The 18,093-nt window shown below is 44.3% G+C and overlaps 1 protein-coding gene across 6 annotated transcripts in view; it reads left to right on the top strand.

Moving 5' to 3' along the window:
* LOC144766801 (uncharacterized) overlaps window positions 1–18,093 on the top strand; it is a 1,464,990-nt gene that overhangs the window by 780,552 nt on the left and 666,345 nt on the right. For all 6 annotated transcript variants that reach the window (XM_078650533.1, XM_078650530.1, XM_078650529.1 and 3 more), the window contains 2 exons: window positions 4,942–5,006; window positions 5,102–5,236. In XM_078650533.1, the coding sequence (XP_078506659.1) occupies window positions 4,942–5,006; window positions 5,102–5,236 (200 nt within the window). The remainder of the gene's footprint in view (window positions 1–4,941; window positions 5,007–5,101; window positions 5,237–18,093) is intronic.

Below are 18,093 nucleotides of genomic sequence, written 5' to 3'. Positions count from 1 at the left end.
TCCATAACAAGGGCAAAACCAGTGCTAGGTTGCTTGCATTCCGGTTCAGGGGGGACCTGGAATGACAGTTCGGGCTAAACTGTTCCAATGAGCAATATGTACAAGACTGATTTTCATATGGCTGGGTCCAAACTGAGATGACAAGGTGGGTGAAAAACAATGGATTGGGATGCAACCCCAATCAATTGCGAGTGACTGAGATGAATTAAAGCATGCCTTTCATCTCCTTGTTGTTGTTGCACATGATGCCCTGAGTGTTTGCCTTGTATGCCCATTCATCAACATGTTATTTTTTTGTGTGAAAGAGCAGCATGCCGTATCTCATAGTGAAGTCAGCCAATGACAAAGTAGGGTGATGCGTTGTCCCCTTTAATCATACTGAAGTGGGATGGAGAAAAATGTGAATGACACAACCGCAGGCAAATGGATGCAATGTGGCTGAAAACCCCTGTAAGTAACTATGTCATACACATAGTTTTAGTAAAATCAAAAGGCTGTGGCTAACACAGACCTAAAAAATCATTGTGTCATTGGCTGTGGTTCTCTTGCCTTTGAGAAAGAAGGTAGGTAAGAAAGAAAGAAAGGAAAGAGGGAAGGATAGAAAGAAAGAAAGAAAAAATGAAGGCAAGAAAGAAAAGATAGAAAGATGGCATGAAACAAATGAAAAAGGCTAGATAAAAGTCAAGAAGGAAAAAAATGCAACAAAGAAGGAATGCAAGAAAGAAGAAAAGAAATAAGGGGCAGGTAAGAAAGAAGGAAAACATGAATAAAGAAAAGAAAGAAAGAAGGCAAGAAAGAAAGAAGGAAATAATTAAAGTAGGATATGAAGCCAGACAGAAAGAAAGAAATAATGGTAGAAAAAAAGCAAGAAAGAAGGAATGAAATCAAGAAAGAAAGGACAAGAAAGAAAGAAAGAAAGAAAAAGAAAAAGAGTGAATGAAAGCATGAAAGAAGAAAAAAAGAAAGTCAAATGAGAAGGAAGGAAAAAGGAGCAGAACGGAAAAAGGAAAGCAAGAAGGTAGGCATGAAAGCAAGAAGGAAGGAATGAATGCAAGAAAGTAGGAAAGAAGGAATGAATGCAAGAAAGAAAGAAAGAAAAAAGGAAAGAGAGACAAAAAGAATGGAACAATGAAGGAAGGAATGGAAGAAAAATGCAAGAAGGAATGAAAGGAACGAATAGAAAAGAATGAATGAATAAAAACATTAAAGAGAGAGAAAACAGGAACGGAGGAATGAAAGAAAACAGGAAAGCAAGAAAGAAGGAAAGGATAAATAAAAAAATGGAAAGGAAAGAAGAACAAATGAAAGAAAGAAAGAAAGAGGGAATGAAAGGAAATTCATACACTATGTTCAATTGCCAAGAAGATTTAATTGTATTTGCATGAACCTAAAATCATTATAATGATTCAAACGTATAAAGCACTGCAGTGTTAATAAGTAATCCCAGAAACAATTGTATACTAAGGAAGGGATGATGAGAGGACAGAAGTATAGACCAAGGACCAAGCAAATAGAATTACAGATTAAGGACACAGAGCACGATAATAAGATTGTAGATTAATTACAATGATGAAGATGGTGAATCAGAGACTGAATATTAGTGGATGGACATTAAAGTTAGAGCAGGGAACAACTAGGTATAGTTGTATACTAAGACCCACCCTGATCATTCAACCTTGCATCTTTCCTCATGCTGATGTATGCAAAAAGGACTATTTAGTGGCCAGTCAAATAATCTGTATTCGATTTAGTTAAAAATCATACAAAGAGCATAAAAAAGCATTTATATACAGATAAAAAGCATTTAAACAATTTCATTTCAATCGAATTCATGTGGCGAGGTATCGCAGTTAAAACAGGATTAAAAAAGAATATAACAACAGTTCATAGGGGAAGTTTTAGAGAATCTTGCATGGTCTTGATCTAGCCGCTGCCACTAAAAAAATTGCCACACAGAATGTGATGTGATTGTTACTCAGTGATTGGAGATAAAACATTGCTGGTCTCACCTGGGAGAAACCAGCTTCCCTTAAGACCGGTAACAAATATTTTTTCCTCTGTTCAGAAAAGAAATCACAAAACATAATAAAATGTATGGTATCTTGTACTGAAAAATTGTTACAAGTACATGGCAGTGCTGATTCTGGTTTCACCCAAGTGTTGAAACTTCCCAAATAAAAATGAATGAGGGTAACTCTAAATTTGGTTAAAAGGAACCTGTGAAATGGCTTAGTGACGGAACATAGGTACGGTTCTAGTGCGGTTGGGTTTACTAACAGATAGTGTTGTCTTACTGTGGGCTTAAGCAGTTCCTTTTCCTCTTGGCACATTCTTGCCCTTAACATAAATTGTTTTTTAATAATATCTACATCTTGGTTTGTTATGCCAGCGGGGTCTATAAAAAGTTCCGGCCGGCCCAAATCCGTAAATGACTTCTTCAAGTAGGCCAGCCAAGGAATTCTGCTACTATAATCCAAAGACATGACATCCTTCAGTATCAAATGATTAAGAGTTAATTCTGTGTTCAGCCATGTCTTAAGCCAAAAGATTAAAGGCGCCAATTTTAGCCTGTCATAAACATAGTCCAAGCCCACCTCTGCATGTATGGAAAAGGTAGGTGTCGACTGGGGTACGGACAGGAGAGAGCGTAAGAATCTATTTTAAGCTTTTTGGATATTTTCCAAACATACGTAACCCCATAGAGGTGCGCCATACAGTGCCACAGAAAAACATTTACTGTTATAAACCTTTAAAAGGGCTTCCATCGGTCTATGACCCAACCTTTTAGCAAAGCCCAAAAGGGCCATTGATGTCCTAGTCACCGCCAGGCTTTTTGCCCTTATCTGCGGGCCCCAGTTACCTCTATTGTCAAAAAGCACCCCTAAGTAGGGAAAGACGGAGACACTAGACACAACTTCACCCTTACATCTATAGGTTTTTACTAGGGCCGATTTCTTCTGAGGGCCAACAACCATAGTGTGTGACTTGTTTGAGTTGACCTTCAAGTCAAGTTGGTCCATAAAGGTGCCAAATGCGTCCAAGAGCTGTTGGAGACAGACGCCGGTGCGAGCTATCAGCACCGCGTCATCCGCGTATAGGAGAGCGGGGATCTTAACTTCTCCTACACGCGGAACATGCCTGGCAGCTCCGTCTAAATGGGTGCCTAGGCCATTGATATAAATTGTAAAAAGCAGGGGGGGCCAATATGCACCACTGCCTGACCCCTCGCATAGATTTAAAACAGGACGTGCATCTACCTTCTTTTGTGACCCGCACCACTGCAAAAAGTTCTTGATGGAGTGAGGCCATGAACCTAACCAGTGCCTCGTCAATCCCAATCTTCAGAAGGATATCCCAGAGCTTGGACCTATTCACCAAGTCGAAGGCCAAGGAGAGGTCCATGAACGCTAGGTACAGAGACCCCTCCTTGGCCACCGTGTACTTAGAAATCAGCATGTGAAGATTGGAGCACTGCTCTATCGTGCCTCTCTTTTCTCTGAAACCATATTGAATGTCGGCCAGACCACCACTACTCTCCAGGCTATCCCTTAACCTAGCCAAGAGGACTCTGCCTAGGATCTTAATTGCAGAGTCCAAAAGGGGTATAGGCCTGCAACAGCCTGGGTCATCCCGTTGCCCCTTCTTAAATATGGGAACTATTGTGGAAGTTGCCCATGTGGTTGGGGGTGGGTTGCTAATTGAAGCTGTAAATACGTTAACTAGGATGCCTGCCCAAAACTCCGGGGAGTGTATGTAAAAATCAGCCGGCACCCCGTCTGGCCCAGGGGCTTTATTCCTAGTTGTAGCTCGGGTGGCTTTTTCTACCTCGGCCCTGTTAAAACACATGGGGATAGCCTCGGGAACAGTCATATTAGGTGGCTGGGTGACCATTCCATTATCTCCATAGACGGAGCTGAAGTGTGCCAACCACTTATCATCCGGGATGACGCAGTCTGTATCTAGGTTAGGCGAATCAGAGAAGTAAGGCTGATTAATTACAGTCCAGAATTGCCTGCTGTCCCGCAAGATATCAATCGACAGTGAATCAGAGACTGAATATTAGTGGATGGACATTAAAGTTAGAGCAGGGAACAACTAGGTATAGTTGTATACTAAGACCCACCCTGATCATTCAATCTTGCATCTTTCCTCATGCTGATGTATGCAAAAAGGACTATTTAGTGGCATTAAGGAACTCTACATGTGATTAAAAATGAAACAACTTAGCCAATAAACATGAGGATAGCATTGCAGATTAAGTGCAAACACCAAGATGATAGAACAACTGTCTGATGGCAGAGAGACCTAAGACAACAGATTGTGAGAAGAGATCAAAAAGCCATAAAGAAACAAATGCTGTCCAAGGACGAAAAACAAGAGCATACATTTTCAGAATACGCTGGAATCCAATAGCATAATACTGTAGACAGATGACAGATGGCTCAGGTGGATGGCACTGTAGACTGAGGATAATGAGAAAGATTATAGCAATGTACATGGAAGGCAGGAAACACAAGCATAGGACTGTACACTGAGGATTGGATACAGACTGGGGACAAGGTGAGCACGAACAAAAAGAAGATAGCTTTATATATTGTAGATCATAAAACAACAGGGATAGGATTGTATTCTGAGGACTGAAACACAGTTGAAAGATGGTCAGTCTGATCTGTGCCGGACTACGAGATATGTGGATACCTACTTTAAAGTTGTGAGGTGTGTGCTCTCTTATATTAAGGAAGTTTTGGTCTGAGCCCTGATTTAATAAAGAGAGTGTGAGACAGAGAGATTGATAAATATAAGGAGAGAATGACTCCTATAATCAATGGTGTTTTATTCAGTGGTTTGTTCTCCTTGTGCTGAGGGTGTTTGGTGGATCATCGATATACAAACAGGTTACTTGACGTGGTAATTACTGAACAAGTGTTTCTCTCCTTAAAGCTTTTTCAGAATCACTGCAAGTAGTACTCCAAACACATACATAGATGTTCCTGCTGTGTTTACTGGTAAGTGTCCATCTGTATCTCATATCAGTGCTGTGTCGCTACTCTGCATTGTGTTCGAATTTTGGGATGTATCATATATTTTTGCTTTGCTAAAGATAAAGGAAAGAAAACCCATGATGAGGATGGTGGCTCATACATGAATGTGGATCTGGGACAATTCGAAGAGGATCCCAAGAATCTGAGGAGGAAGGATATAGTGTCTGATGACTCCTTCAATGTCACCTCAGAAGGTGAGTGGGGCAGCCTGCATGCCAAATGATCCCTTCTGCACAGATAAAGTCATCATTCATTACATGAGACCTTGTCTTAACAGTAAGATTTGCTTCAATAGGCACAAGGCAACATCTCCAATAGAGACTGCCCCAGCGCTATGGTTAACTAGTCCTCCTCTTCAGACATTATGGGCTGATCTATCTATAGCCTCTGAAACCACCTTCATAGTCAGGATCCCAGTGTGTATACCTTATTTTTGGCCTCAAACCTCTCCTTTACAGCCACAGTGCCATTTTTCACTGTAACAGCCTGATCTAGCTATAGCCTCTGAAACCTGCTTTATAGTCAGGATCCCATTGTGTATACCTTCTTGTTAGCCACAAACCTGTCTTTAACAGCCACAGTACAATTTTCCACAGTAACAAGGTCCTCCTCTGTAGTCATGAGTGTAGGAATGTAGGATCTGCTTCTTATGGTTACCCCCACTTTTTGCTTGATGTCTCACTGTTGTGAGTAGTCTGACTGGGATCCTGCTAATCAGGACCCCAGTCTATCTGCTTTCTCCCTTTAATTAACATACCTGTACTTTGGCACACTCCAGATTGGATACTGGGGTACCCCTTATTAGTCCCTAGTATATGGTACACCATGTACCCAGGGCATAGGTATCCCAGAGGTCTCCCATGGGCTGAAGCATGTATTAAGCCACCCATGAGAGGCCATGCAAAATGGAACTCGAGGTCTGCTACTGCAGCCCGTGTAAGATGGTGCTTGCACCACTTACTTTAGGTGTAGGCCACTATATCTAATTGTCAAAGAAAAAGCAAAATCAGAGCTGCACCACTTTGCGAAAATGTTCAAGTTCATGTGGATAGTGGATGTTTCAAAGCCACGGAGCAATTAGACAAAAATCAAGTTTCTTTTTTGCAAGACAATCAGCCAACGCGTTGGCCTTCCCCAAAATGAAGAGTCGGTCAGACAGTAGAGAATAAAACTTACATTTATTCAGCATATACTCTGCAGAGGAGCCCAGTCAGGCCTTCACCCAAAGATGTCTGCCGAGGGGACTGATGCCCCAGGGTACGCTAATACATAATAAATCTTTCTGGAGACTTCAGCCATGCCTCTAATGGAAAGTTACCCGCTTGAGCCGGGCATGAACAAAGGAGGTATAGAGAGATGAGCTAACACCTGCCAGATGTGTTCACTATCAGTAGCCCAAGGCCACTGTGCCGAGTCTCAGCAGGTCCTAAAGTGGGAGCAGAGCTACACATTGAGATTGGAATGCACAGAACATCAGTTCATTAGCAAGTTGGGTTACAGCCTTGACCAGGAGAGAGAAATATTAATGAAATACAGTGTACTACTGAGGAAAGCAGATAGGAAAATAAGGCCTAGTACGAGCACAGACCAAGCAGTCTTCTAGAGTTTGCGAAATACAAAATGGAGTCACAGAAGGTAACCAAAGCTTACATGTTGCGAGTCTGAGTAATCGAGCGCAGAGAGCAGAGTGCAGAGGGCGCCGAGCCATATCACGAGGCGAGGTGTGCGGAGCTGCAGAGCTGCAGTGAGCCACGGCGTTCCAGCCTTCTCGTTTCCAGCTTCCTCGCTTCCTCCTCGCTCCTCCACACCCCCACCCCCACCCCCACCCTTGGTGGTGTCAGCAGCGGTAGTGAGGAGCCGCGAACTGCCGCAAATTCGCGGGAGCAAGCGGGCAAGTAAGGGGCTGTGAGCCCGGATCCAGCGGCAGTGCGGTGTGGTGCAGTGGCCGCGGCAGGGAGGAGCCACAAGCCAGGGGACTGTCGGGCTCTGTGCCTAGAGCCTGTGGCAGTGAGCAGTGAGCCAGCAAGCCACAGCTGTCACCAGCCAGGAGCCGTGAGCTTTGAGGACCCCAGGACCCCAGGACCCCAGGACCACACCTTGCTGGTTCCTACCTTTTGCCAGGAGAGGAGGTCCGCGGGACACACAAGCGGGGGGCACTAGCCAATCGCGTGCAGAGTTTCGGGTGGAGACCACTGTCCCCGCAGCCACTCAGCAGCTCGAGGACGAGGGAGCCAAAGGAATCAAAGGAGCCCCGGCCCCCTGCTTCTGCTTTTGCTACCTCCGCGCAACCAGCATTCCCGGAGGACCGGCGCTCAGGATGAGGTGACCCATAACGGCTTAACAAGTCAATTGGAGTGAGGGCGGGAACCCGGAGCAGCATGCCAAAGTAAAGCTGTAGATTGGTAGATATTCACAAAGAGATATTTTCTTCCTCAAGTTCCGTATAACTACTCTTGCCATCTACAATGTCACTTTGCTGCTAATGTTGTCAAACCTCTTCAACCTTCAAACCTATCTCTGAACTCTGAAGGACTCAAAGGTCTCAAAGGACTCCAAGGACTCAAAGGACTGGTAAGCCCGCCCCTGTTTCACCCCCGATCAGCCGGATTCGAGTGTACAGTTCTACGGGGGGCCAAACGGGACTACAGGGCTACGGACTACGGGACCTATGGGAGCACGGGGGCAAGTCTCGTGGTAAGAAGCACGCGGCGTGAGGTGCAATCGTGAGGGCCACCCGGTAGTCAGTCAGTCAACCGCACACTCCAAATACAGGCTTGCAACTGCTTCACAACTGCTTTACAACACTGTAACTTCGCCTTGCACGCCCTGACGACTGGAGCCAGGGTGGACGAGCGCAAGCAAGCAAGCAACTACATGCGAGCGCAGCTGCCGTTAGAGGCAGCTGCCAAGTAAGAGCCGGGGGCAGTGAGCCTGGCAGCGCTGACTAGGCTCAACACTGCCTGAGGCCCGCCCCGTGTGCCCTGCTCGATATCTACTTTGTTCTCCTCACTTGCTGCTTGCTGCTTGCCATCTCGCTATCTGCTGCCTACTAGCAGGCCCCTCACCAAAGGGCACCCTACAAAAACTTCGCAAAACCCTGCAAAAAGCCTTCTCTGAAGTACCTAAAGCATTAAAAAACATCTTTTAAGCCTTTTAAGCCCCTTCAAGCGGAGAGCACATGTGCAACAGTTCTCAGAGATTTCCATCAACCCCCGACAACTGCGGGTGACTATTACATGCAATCAGCACTCAACATTCAACATTCAACACTATTATTATCGTTATCATTTCTAAAAAATCTCACAACTGCTCACAACTGCTCCCATAACCTGAGCGCTATTGGCTGCTCAGACACTCCGCCATCTTGCTACTCTACTACAATGCGCACTAGGAGCAGCTCTCAACCTTCAAATACTCACCGCCCCCATAAGTCCGCCAAGCGCCAAAAGACGAAACTGCTTTACACACAAGAATCTGGCAGGGGCCCTCAAACTCCCCCCTGTAAACTGCACCCGAAGCAAGCAGAAGCGGCAGTCGCGAGCCCTCTAAAGCCCTCGCAGGGGCATTCCAAGGACGACAATATGGTCATCAATCATCCACAACCCGCTTGCCCACAACACCCACCAAAAACAAAAAGCAGTAGCACCGCTGACATTAGAGAGCATTTTTTCCAGATCAGTAAATTAAATCAAACTGCCCCACTTCAACATGGCATGTATGGGAAATCCCCTCAACAACCGTTAGCACCGTTAGCACCGTTAGCACCATCAGTCCCCCCATTCTGATGTCGCTTTACCCGGAAATTATCATTCAACGTAAGACCACAGCCTCTGCAACTGCTCTGGAAAAATCACTGATAAGGCGTCCCTCCTCCGAGGTGATACCCTTTCCGCTACCTTCAGAGCACCAATCACCTCGGTTAAGCACCTACAATAAACAGCTCGAAAACCAATGCTCTTTGGTAGTGCCTGCTCCGCTCGCCCTGCCACCCTTTGACAGCCAAACCTCTGCTCTCCCATCAGAGAAAGAACTCTTAACTCCCGAGCTGGAAAATAGAGATTGCAAGCATAAGGTCAAAAAAACGGCAGGTAGCAACGATGACTCCATAATCTGGGTCTCGACAACGCATCGACCCAAAGTTTTAAAACTTTCGCCAATGAAATCTGACTCAGCGCACGAAGAGGCGATAAACTCATCGCGGGGCTTGCTCCATGATCCCCCCCACAAACACAGTTTCGACCCTCCGCCACAAATATCCACCCCTTTTCTTAGAGGGGCACCAGACTCCGTTTGCTCCAGAATTACTGGCTCACCCGAGGAGGGGTCCAAAGCAAGCCCACTAAAAGGGATGTCAGTAACTAGCAGCAGTCACAACACCAGAACCAAAGATCTTAGTCTTATTTTAAGCCCAAGCAATCACTTCCCAAAAGAACATATCAACGCATCGATCAACCTATCCTTGGCTCATAATTATTCCACTGTAAAAAACTCACTCGCAAAGGATCTCGGGCAAGGAGCCACTCAACCTGACCCTGAAATGCTTAAAATTGAAGCTCTCTTGGCCGTTACCAACAGAGCCTTGAGCTCTATGACTTGTGCCGCCCACATGCACGCCGATAAACTTGACACCCAGATAGCCATCCTACAACTGGTGGCTGACTCCATAATGGGAATTGACTCAAAACTCGACCAACTAAATTCGCTAATACGAAGAGTTCAAAATAATGTGGCCCAAAACCTCGCCCCTGACGCGAATCTAAATTTGGAACCAACTGCAAACGTAACTGCACATCTAAATCACGCCCAAAGTGGATGTATTTGCGAGCCTCTACTGAACAAACTTGAAGCACTTCCTGATATAATGTCAACATTAATAAAAGACCTGAGGCTGCAAGCCGAAACCAGAACAAAGAATCATGATATCCCGCCTATCCACCTTCGAGCCTCGGAAACCCATAGACCATCTGAACCACGCTCCAATAGCTTAGCCCGTCTCAACACGATCCATATCAGTTCAAAATTGGACCATTCTTCGCTCAAACCAACACCCAATATCCCCCCTGAGCAACTTTTATCCGCGTCTCCGGACTCGGTCGGTAACTTCTCTTTACAAACATCGAGCGCTCCAAAAGCCACCACACAATTCAATACCACAGTGTCTCTACCTACCTCACTAAGTCCCCATATGCCTGCCACTAAGACCGATAACGATTTAAAAGCAGGCACCCACCTGTCCAGAAAGAACAAGAAGAAGCTGAAGAAATTAAATAAAGCAAATAGAAAGGGGAATGTACTAACACAATGGCTTGGCAGAAATGTAAGCAGGCAGCCCACCGATCCGACCAGTAAGGTCGAAAAACTAGCACCCCCCCACAAAGAAAAACACTGAATCCCTGGAAACTATGCCGAACTACGTGCAGCCACCAGTGGATCGCAAGCCTCCCGGCAATTGCTCAAAGCAAAATCACGATCTCGCTAACCCTTCCGATAACAGCCCCTTGTTCCCAGCGGCCAAAACACACAAGCGATCCCCAAGGATCAGAGCCCAAAAGCAAGAACACCGGAGGGAGGCACCCAACTGACACGAACAGAAGAGGAAGGAAAACAGCCCAATGCAAATACAAACACAGACAGTACTGTCCGCATGGCGCCCTTCCATCAAAATCCTCCAACGCGTGGTGACCCCTCAAAAACAGTCTGCCCACTAACGATTAAACCAAGCACCCATGCCAACTCTGAGTCCCTGGGTAATGATCTCGCTGGACCTAGTACCAACCCGGTTCAACTGGACCAAGACCCTTGCCCTGGACAACAACAGCACAGAAAAATACTGCTCTACCCCGAGTACGAGTCTCAGGGTCAATGGGACATTTTAAACAGAGGTAACATCCTAAGGCTATGTCAGAATCTGCCGGGCTTAGAAAATGTGAACTCAACGGATATTGAGATGGTGGCCTTTATAGACCCCGCGTCTGGACAAAGAAATGAGTCTACATTAGTAACCTTTTCCAATCCGGAACGGGGGGAAATGCTGATGAAGAGCAAAAAACAACTGTCCGAATGGGGCATCCAGGCTAACGCTTACACCCCCACCAATTACCCGATTTTCCTCAAAAAACCCTCTGTCGTGGAAAGGACTGCTACTATCAGACCAGATCAAAAACAGGACAAATATCTAACCGAGCCATCGACAATGCTCCGGGGATTCCAACAGGAGCCAAAAACAGCTTTATGGATCGAGCACCCCCTGCAAGTATTTGCCTCCACAGCAGGCGGCCCACGTAAATGCATACTAAAACCGCACAAATCGGAAGACTGGTCCTGGCTCTCCCAGGTGTTAGGGTAAAGCGTCGGTATCCGCGCACAGCCACAAACCAATCCACGAGACAGACCATCATTTAAACATCTGCTCTTGGAACATCCGGCGCCTAACAAAGGAAAAGGCGGAGCGATTAACCTTAGGAATGCTGAAAACTCACGAAATATTTGCCCTACAAGAGACCTGGGCCCAGGAAAACACCATCTGGGAAGACTTTACGATAATAGAATCTATCGCCATTCCGTCCAAGGTAGGCGGCCACGCGTCTGGGGGAGTGCTGATAGCAGTGAGGAACTCTCTGACTACGAAAATAGAAACCCTGTATAGGGGAGGTGGTGATCACATCTTCATTAGTATTGAGATCAAGAGCCAAGCAAAGGGGAAACCAAAACAAAAAATGATTCTTGGATGTGTTTATTTACATCCAACAAAAGCAAGGCGAGAGCTCACTCTGAGTATTATACTCCCAATAATGCATAATCTCGAAACTCTGTACCCCACCAACCTGTGGCTGATAAGTTATAACGGGTGACTTTAATGTAAACCTAATGGAAACCGACCCAGCCCGATCCTCCCAAATAACATCTCTCAACGCAATGTGGGCAATCCCGGAGACAAAATCCCAGTACCACCGAAAGGATGTGAAAGGAATACAATTGGCAACAAAACTGAACCATCTTGGTCTGCGTACTCTCAATGGAAGGATCGCCACTGATCGACCGGCGGCATACACACATACATCCTTCTTTGGAATGGCCACCCTAAACTATATATGCTATATATGGATATCATTAACGGCCTTCCACCTGGTACGCCAATTCCTGGTAACGCCCTCTCCAGATAGCGATCACGCCATTCTAACATGCAGCATTGCCTTGGCCCCCCCTCAACGTTCGATCATCAATAAATCCGATAGGGGCGGCTTTTAGCCTACAGAGTGTGAAGAAAATCCGATGGTCAGAAAGCAACCAGGATGCAATCGAAGCGGAAGTGGACAAGCTTATGACTAGAGGGCTCCTGGCTGATATTAGCCATGTGACGGCCCCCACTTGGGAAACTACACTGACCAACTTCAGAGACCACTTCACCTCAAAACCTTTAAACATCTGCTCAAAGGACATCCCGACCTCGACAACTCTGCCAGTGCAACAACAACACACAACCACTGCCAAAAGTAAATTAAATAAGCTCCAACGAACAATTGTTTACAATGAAAGTGATCACAACCTTCTGAAGGAGGACATAAATGCTACACGAAAAGCTTACAGGAAGGCTCGCTTTACTCAAAAGAAATTGGAAGAAGAACAGCATTGGGCAATAGCCTTTGAGATTATAAAGTCTAAAGATCAAAGGAAATTCTGGAACTGGGTTAATAAGGCTAGTCAAACAACTAAACCTCCTACCGCAACTAACATCTCCCCCGCGGAGTGGGAGTCCTATGTCAAAGCGCTTTATTCTGCACCAGATGGTCAGAGTGCTAATAGCCCGGCCATCTTTGATCAACTAACTAATCAGGACGGAACAACAGTCCTCATCAATACACTAACGGACAATATAAATCCCGACCCAAGTTTTCAAAGCCTCCGCCAGAAAATGGGCCCAGATTTTGACACCCCTCTACGAGGCCGCAATTTTGGGTGGCCCCATCCCAGAGTCTTGGCAAGGATGGCTCCTCGTTTTCTTCCACAAAAAAGGCTCGCGTTCCAACCCCGATAACTATCGGATGATAGCCCTTTTAGACGTGGAGGGGAAGGCATATGCTAGCATCCTATTAACAGCACTCACCGAATGGGCGGAAAATAACAACTTGGTCCCCTTCACCCAAACTGGATTCCAAAGAGCGTGCCACATCGAGGACAACCTGATATGTATTACCCATCTGATGGAATCCACCCTAGCCTCAAAAGGAAAGGCTCTACATCTTGGGTTCATTGACTTTCGCAAAGCTTTTTACAGTGTAAGTCGGCCAAAACTATGGGAAAAACTTGCAAGATGGGGCATTCCTCAGTCATTGTTGAAAGCATTAATCGCCTTACACACTGACACATGGGTAAAAGTGCGAGTCACATCAAACTGGTCGACCTCCAATAAAATCTATACCATCAGAGGTTTAAAACAAGGGTGCACCCATGCACCAATGCTATTCAACCTGTACCTCGCGGATCTCCCAGAATGGTTGTCACGCATCCGTGCTTTCCATCCAGGAATAGAGTTAAGAAAGATCCAAACTCTCCAATATGCTGATGACACCATCCTGCTAGACCAAACCCAGGTGGACCTTCAAAGACTGTTCGATTCCCTTGTCCAGTATTGCATCACGAACATGCTCGAGATAAATGTGTCAAAAACCAAAGCAATGGCAATATCCTCCGGAAAAACAAAAAAAATCACGTGGCTCGTCGAAGGGAAGAGTTTGGAAACCGTTTCCGCCTATAAGTATCTGGGAGTGTGGATCGATCACAAAGGGAGAACCTCTGCGCATATAACTGAAATGCAGGCTGTTGCTCGCTCCCTGGAAGGGGCCTTTATAAGAACGAAAAGCGCTCTGCACTCCCAGGACCTAGTACCATTAATAAAACTGATTTCAGCAAAATTTCTTCCCACAATCTTCTTCGGTGCAATAACATTTAAGGACAAAATGAATAATTGGTTGGACAGAGCTCTATCGTCGTGCAATCGCAGGGTCTTCCGACTGCCAACTTCAACTGCCCACGCCCAAATCCGGAAAGAATTTTTACTGTCCTCCCAGAGATGGATAATGAGCGCACACTACATCAGCTATTGCCTAAAGTCTAAGCATGCTAGCCCTTACACCTTAAAGAGCTGTTTATGGTCCGTCTTCAGTAACCACAAAACCTCCTGGAGTAAATATCTGACATCATGCCTTGAATCCCTCAAAGCAAAGGACATACCGTTATCCTCCGTACCTATCGACGTGAGAACAAAACTCCTAACCAAACAAGCAAAAATTCTATCAAGCGATTCTGGTGAGCAACGTGTCGCCCAGCTCTCCCATGGTCCTTGGGTCTCCAAATTATACGCCTCGAAAACTCTTCCGTCTTATCTCGCATCTTCTATGAAAGTCCATACAAAACTTCAACTAATGCGACTCCGATTCGGCCTAATTCCGCTGATGGCCTACAAGTTTGGCCAAGGATACAAGAAAGAAGTATCATCGCAATGTCGCTTTTGCAAGCTGGACGACGAAAACCTTACTCATATCCTGTGCATATGTCGAAAACTCCAAGCTCAAAGAAACTTTTGGCTGCGTCCAATTTGGCTGCTTCTTAACATCAGGACTTGCCAGGAAGTGTGGCGGCGCGTTTTGTTAAGTTTATCTCAGAAATTAATTCCCCTAACTTTGTCTTTTGACCTAGTCTGCGTCTGTTTCCCCCCCAGTGACATTATCATCTGTCCTCTTAATTTCCAATTCTTCTGTGTTCATAATTGATCTGTGTACCTTCTCTCCTTTTTACTATGCAATGGTCATTTCTGTGAGTGCACTTTGCAATGATTTTAATTTATTGTGCAAATAAAAAAACTTTACTTACTTACTTTACTTTACTTACATGTTGCGAGGATAACTCAGTGGGTTCCATAACGTGAATACAAATGGCGTCCATTTAGCCACCTATTGCTAACCTAACATTCATGTGTAAGTGCACAACTGGAAGGGGAATTTCAAGCCTAACAGACCCTCCTATTAGCATATGCGGCAAAAAACTTTATTGCTATCCGGCAGGGTCTTTACTATTCTAAGTGGGAAGAGAAGAATTACATAGTCAATCATATTGCAAAACAAATTCAAAGCAGATGCAAGCACAAAAGAAACGTTATTTAATGCTCGAATATTCCCTCATCTATCAGCATAATTGACTGAATTTCTTGCATCATCATGGGGGCATACTTATTATCCTGTTTGGGCAGTGTAATGATGGGGGTGAGTTTACTCCCACAATATGTACAACAGGCTGGGAGGAAATCAATGCACAAACAGGTAAAGATGACCCCTGCGATAGCTATCAGGACAAGAAATATCTTCCAACCCCATGAAGTCAGCAGGCCCCAGAGCCACCCTGTAAAGGACCTTGAACAATTGTCTTGATGGATCTCTGAGGTGAATCGTTGTAATTTCTGTATGGCAGAATAAACAGTTGGGGCACTGTCTGGTATGTATACACAGCAACTGCTGCGATGAAGCGACATGCTCCACCCCTGTCAGCTAGAATTACTTCTAAAACCATCTGATTATGGAGCGAAACCAGTCTCGTAGCTTGGAGCCCAACTGTAATCTTAGTCAGTATACCATCAGTAGTGTTAATGACTCCCTCAAATACTCTGGCAAGGCGACATATGTTGCGGCTATTAAACATGGGACCCCAGAACGGCACACTACTCTCCATTATATCAGTGAAATGCTGTAGGGAGGTATCTGTTTGATCAATATCATCTGTATTAACAACTCTTTTAACTCGGTGCACGGGAAGATCCCTACGATGCAACCTATGGTCTTTGTGGTAAGTGGACGGCGCAAGGTAAAGAGGAGGTAGGAGGAAAGACAGATAACTATGTAGGTATCTTCCTAGACAGTCTGAATATCAATAATTAGATTTGTCATTTAGATAGTTATACAAATACATTGTCAGGCAAGCACAAATTATATTAAAAAATATCTATTTTATTAAAAATGGGGAAATTAAAAACACAATCAATTCAAGACAAATAATTATCAACAAACAGTGTGCAATATATTTGATTCACTATTTAAAATAAGGCGGTATCTTTATATGATCCAATCAGTAGCGTTGTGGCAAGACTGAAATTAGTTCCGACGCACATTTCGGCGCTAGGACAGCCCCTTCTTCTGGAAATTAGGCCACAGATTCCTAAAGGTGATGGAGACATATTCTATATTAAAATACCTATGCCTGCTTGACAGTTGGAACATCTGTTAAATCTACCTTGGTTTCATGCTATATGAAACCACCGTACATATAAAATGTAACATTTAATGACAAAAGGTGACTTTGTGCAGTGTCTTCACAGCAAGCAATAAGATAACATTGCAACATCTTACAGTGTAAAGATATTGGATATCTAACATTTCTACATATATAGATCTCCATACATCAAGGTGATGGATGTCATATTATCACAGTTTCGTATAGATTGCAAACAACAGAACGTTTAAAAATAATTACATCTAAGTTGAAAACAAGAGATGAGAACGATAGTACGAAAGGGGGTAAGAAGAGAAATGTGTGTAGTTAAGGGGAAGGAAAGACTGGCAAATATGACCATGATATAGAGGTTCTAGTAAAGGTGGAAAAGAAAATACCTGAAATAGAATTTCTGAGAGCTCAGGACTTAGGAGATCCAAACTTCCCATATGAGTAAGCTGTGAGACACAGAATATAGAGAACTGTATGGGAGTAGGATGTTAGATACCTGTTTCTATATGGACTGCAAGTTTACAAAATGTGGGGCCAGTCTTTCTCAATGGTATGGTGATTTTTCCCAGTGCTAAAATATTCAACAGAAAATATTAAAAATTATTTCGAGCTTGTTAGTGCAGCGAACTCTATAGAGGATATAGAATGATGCTTCTGACCTTATGTTTTGAGGAAATATGGCGTAACGGATATCGTCACTTTCCTTGATATAGTAGCCCCATAGATGAAAGTCTGTACTTCTATTGCTAATGCCAGTGCGGGATATTCCAGGGAAATAAGGACTGAATGACTCTGTGAAATAATGACAGGATCGAAATGTACATGAAAGTATATTACCCTGTGTGATGTTTGGAGAGCAATATATAGGGATGTTATAATTAGATAACTATTAATGCCTCTGGTTTCTACGGTAGGCACATGCAAACTCATGAGTATCTATAATTTTTCACTATTGCTGTTGTTTGATTAACTGAATGAGATTTGTTTATTATGCGCATCTGTTTGTATTTATATCATCATCCTGGCAGGGGAGCTACAGGGTTTCAATGTCTTCAGATGGGTATATGTATAAAGGTGGATCATTTCCTTGATTAATGTGCCTCAGGGGTTTGGTGACCCAAATTTCTTATGATTAGGAAAGAGAGATAACACTAGCCAGACCACCCCTAGGGACCTAGGGAGCCAAGTATAAGCGTGTTCCCCACAGATTAAATATATATTCAGAGGTGTCAGCAAGGGTGGACTGCTAGTGGTATTCAATTGATAGGTATAATTACAATGACCTACGGAAACATTCCCTGACCCTTGAACACAGAAACTAGCTGTTGCATTTATCACAGGAACGGGCATAGATTTATCTTCAGTGATATTGCGCTCTTGGAAACATTTAAAATATTCAGTTACATGTAATCCTTTTAAGTCTAGTACTTCATTTTGTACCCATGTGATATTTTCGTGAACTGTGAAAACATTCAAACAGGTGTCAGGGTGTATGGTACCCTCCTTTCCATCTGCCCCAGGTGTATTTCCTTGATGTACCACTATATAATATAATACTGCCTCATAGTCAGCCTGTGTCATTTTCATCGCATCCGCATAGTAATGCATATAAACCACAGATAGTAGTTGAAACCAAGCTTCACAGCTACCTAAAGAGGACATGGGCAACAATATCAGTAGGTCATTTTTATGCATTACTGAGGGGAGCAGTCCACACACCCAACACTTTGTGGCATTAGTAGTGCTATGTACTTGATAAGGCATTTGGATAAATGCATTC

The sequence above is a fragment of the Lissotriton helveticus genome, chromosome 7 (assembly GCF_964261635.1).
Source record: "Lissotriton helveticus chromosome 7, aLisHel1.1, whole genome shotgun sequence".
Classification (NCBI taxonomy): Eukaryota; Metazoa; Chordata; class Amphibia; order Caudata; family Salamandridae; genus Lissotriton; species Lissotriton helveticus.
This window is presented reverse-complemented; position numbering and strand designations above follow the sequence as displayed.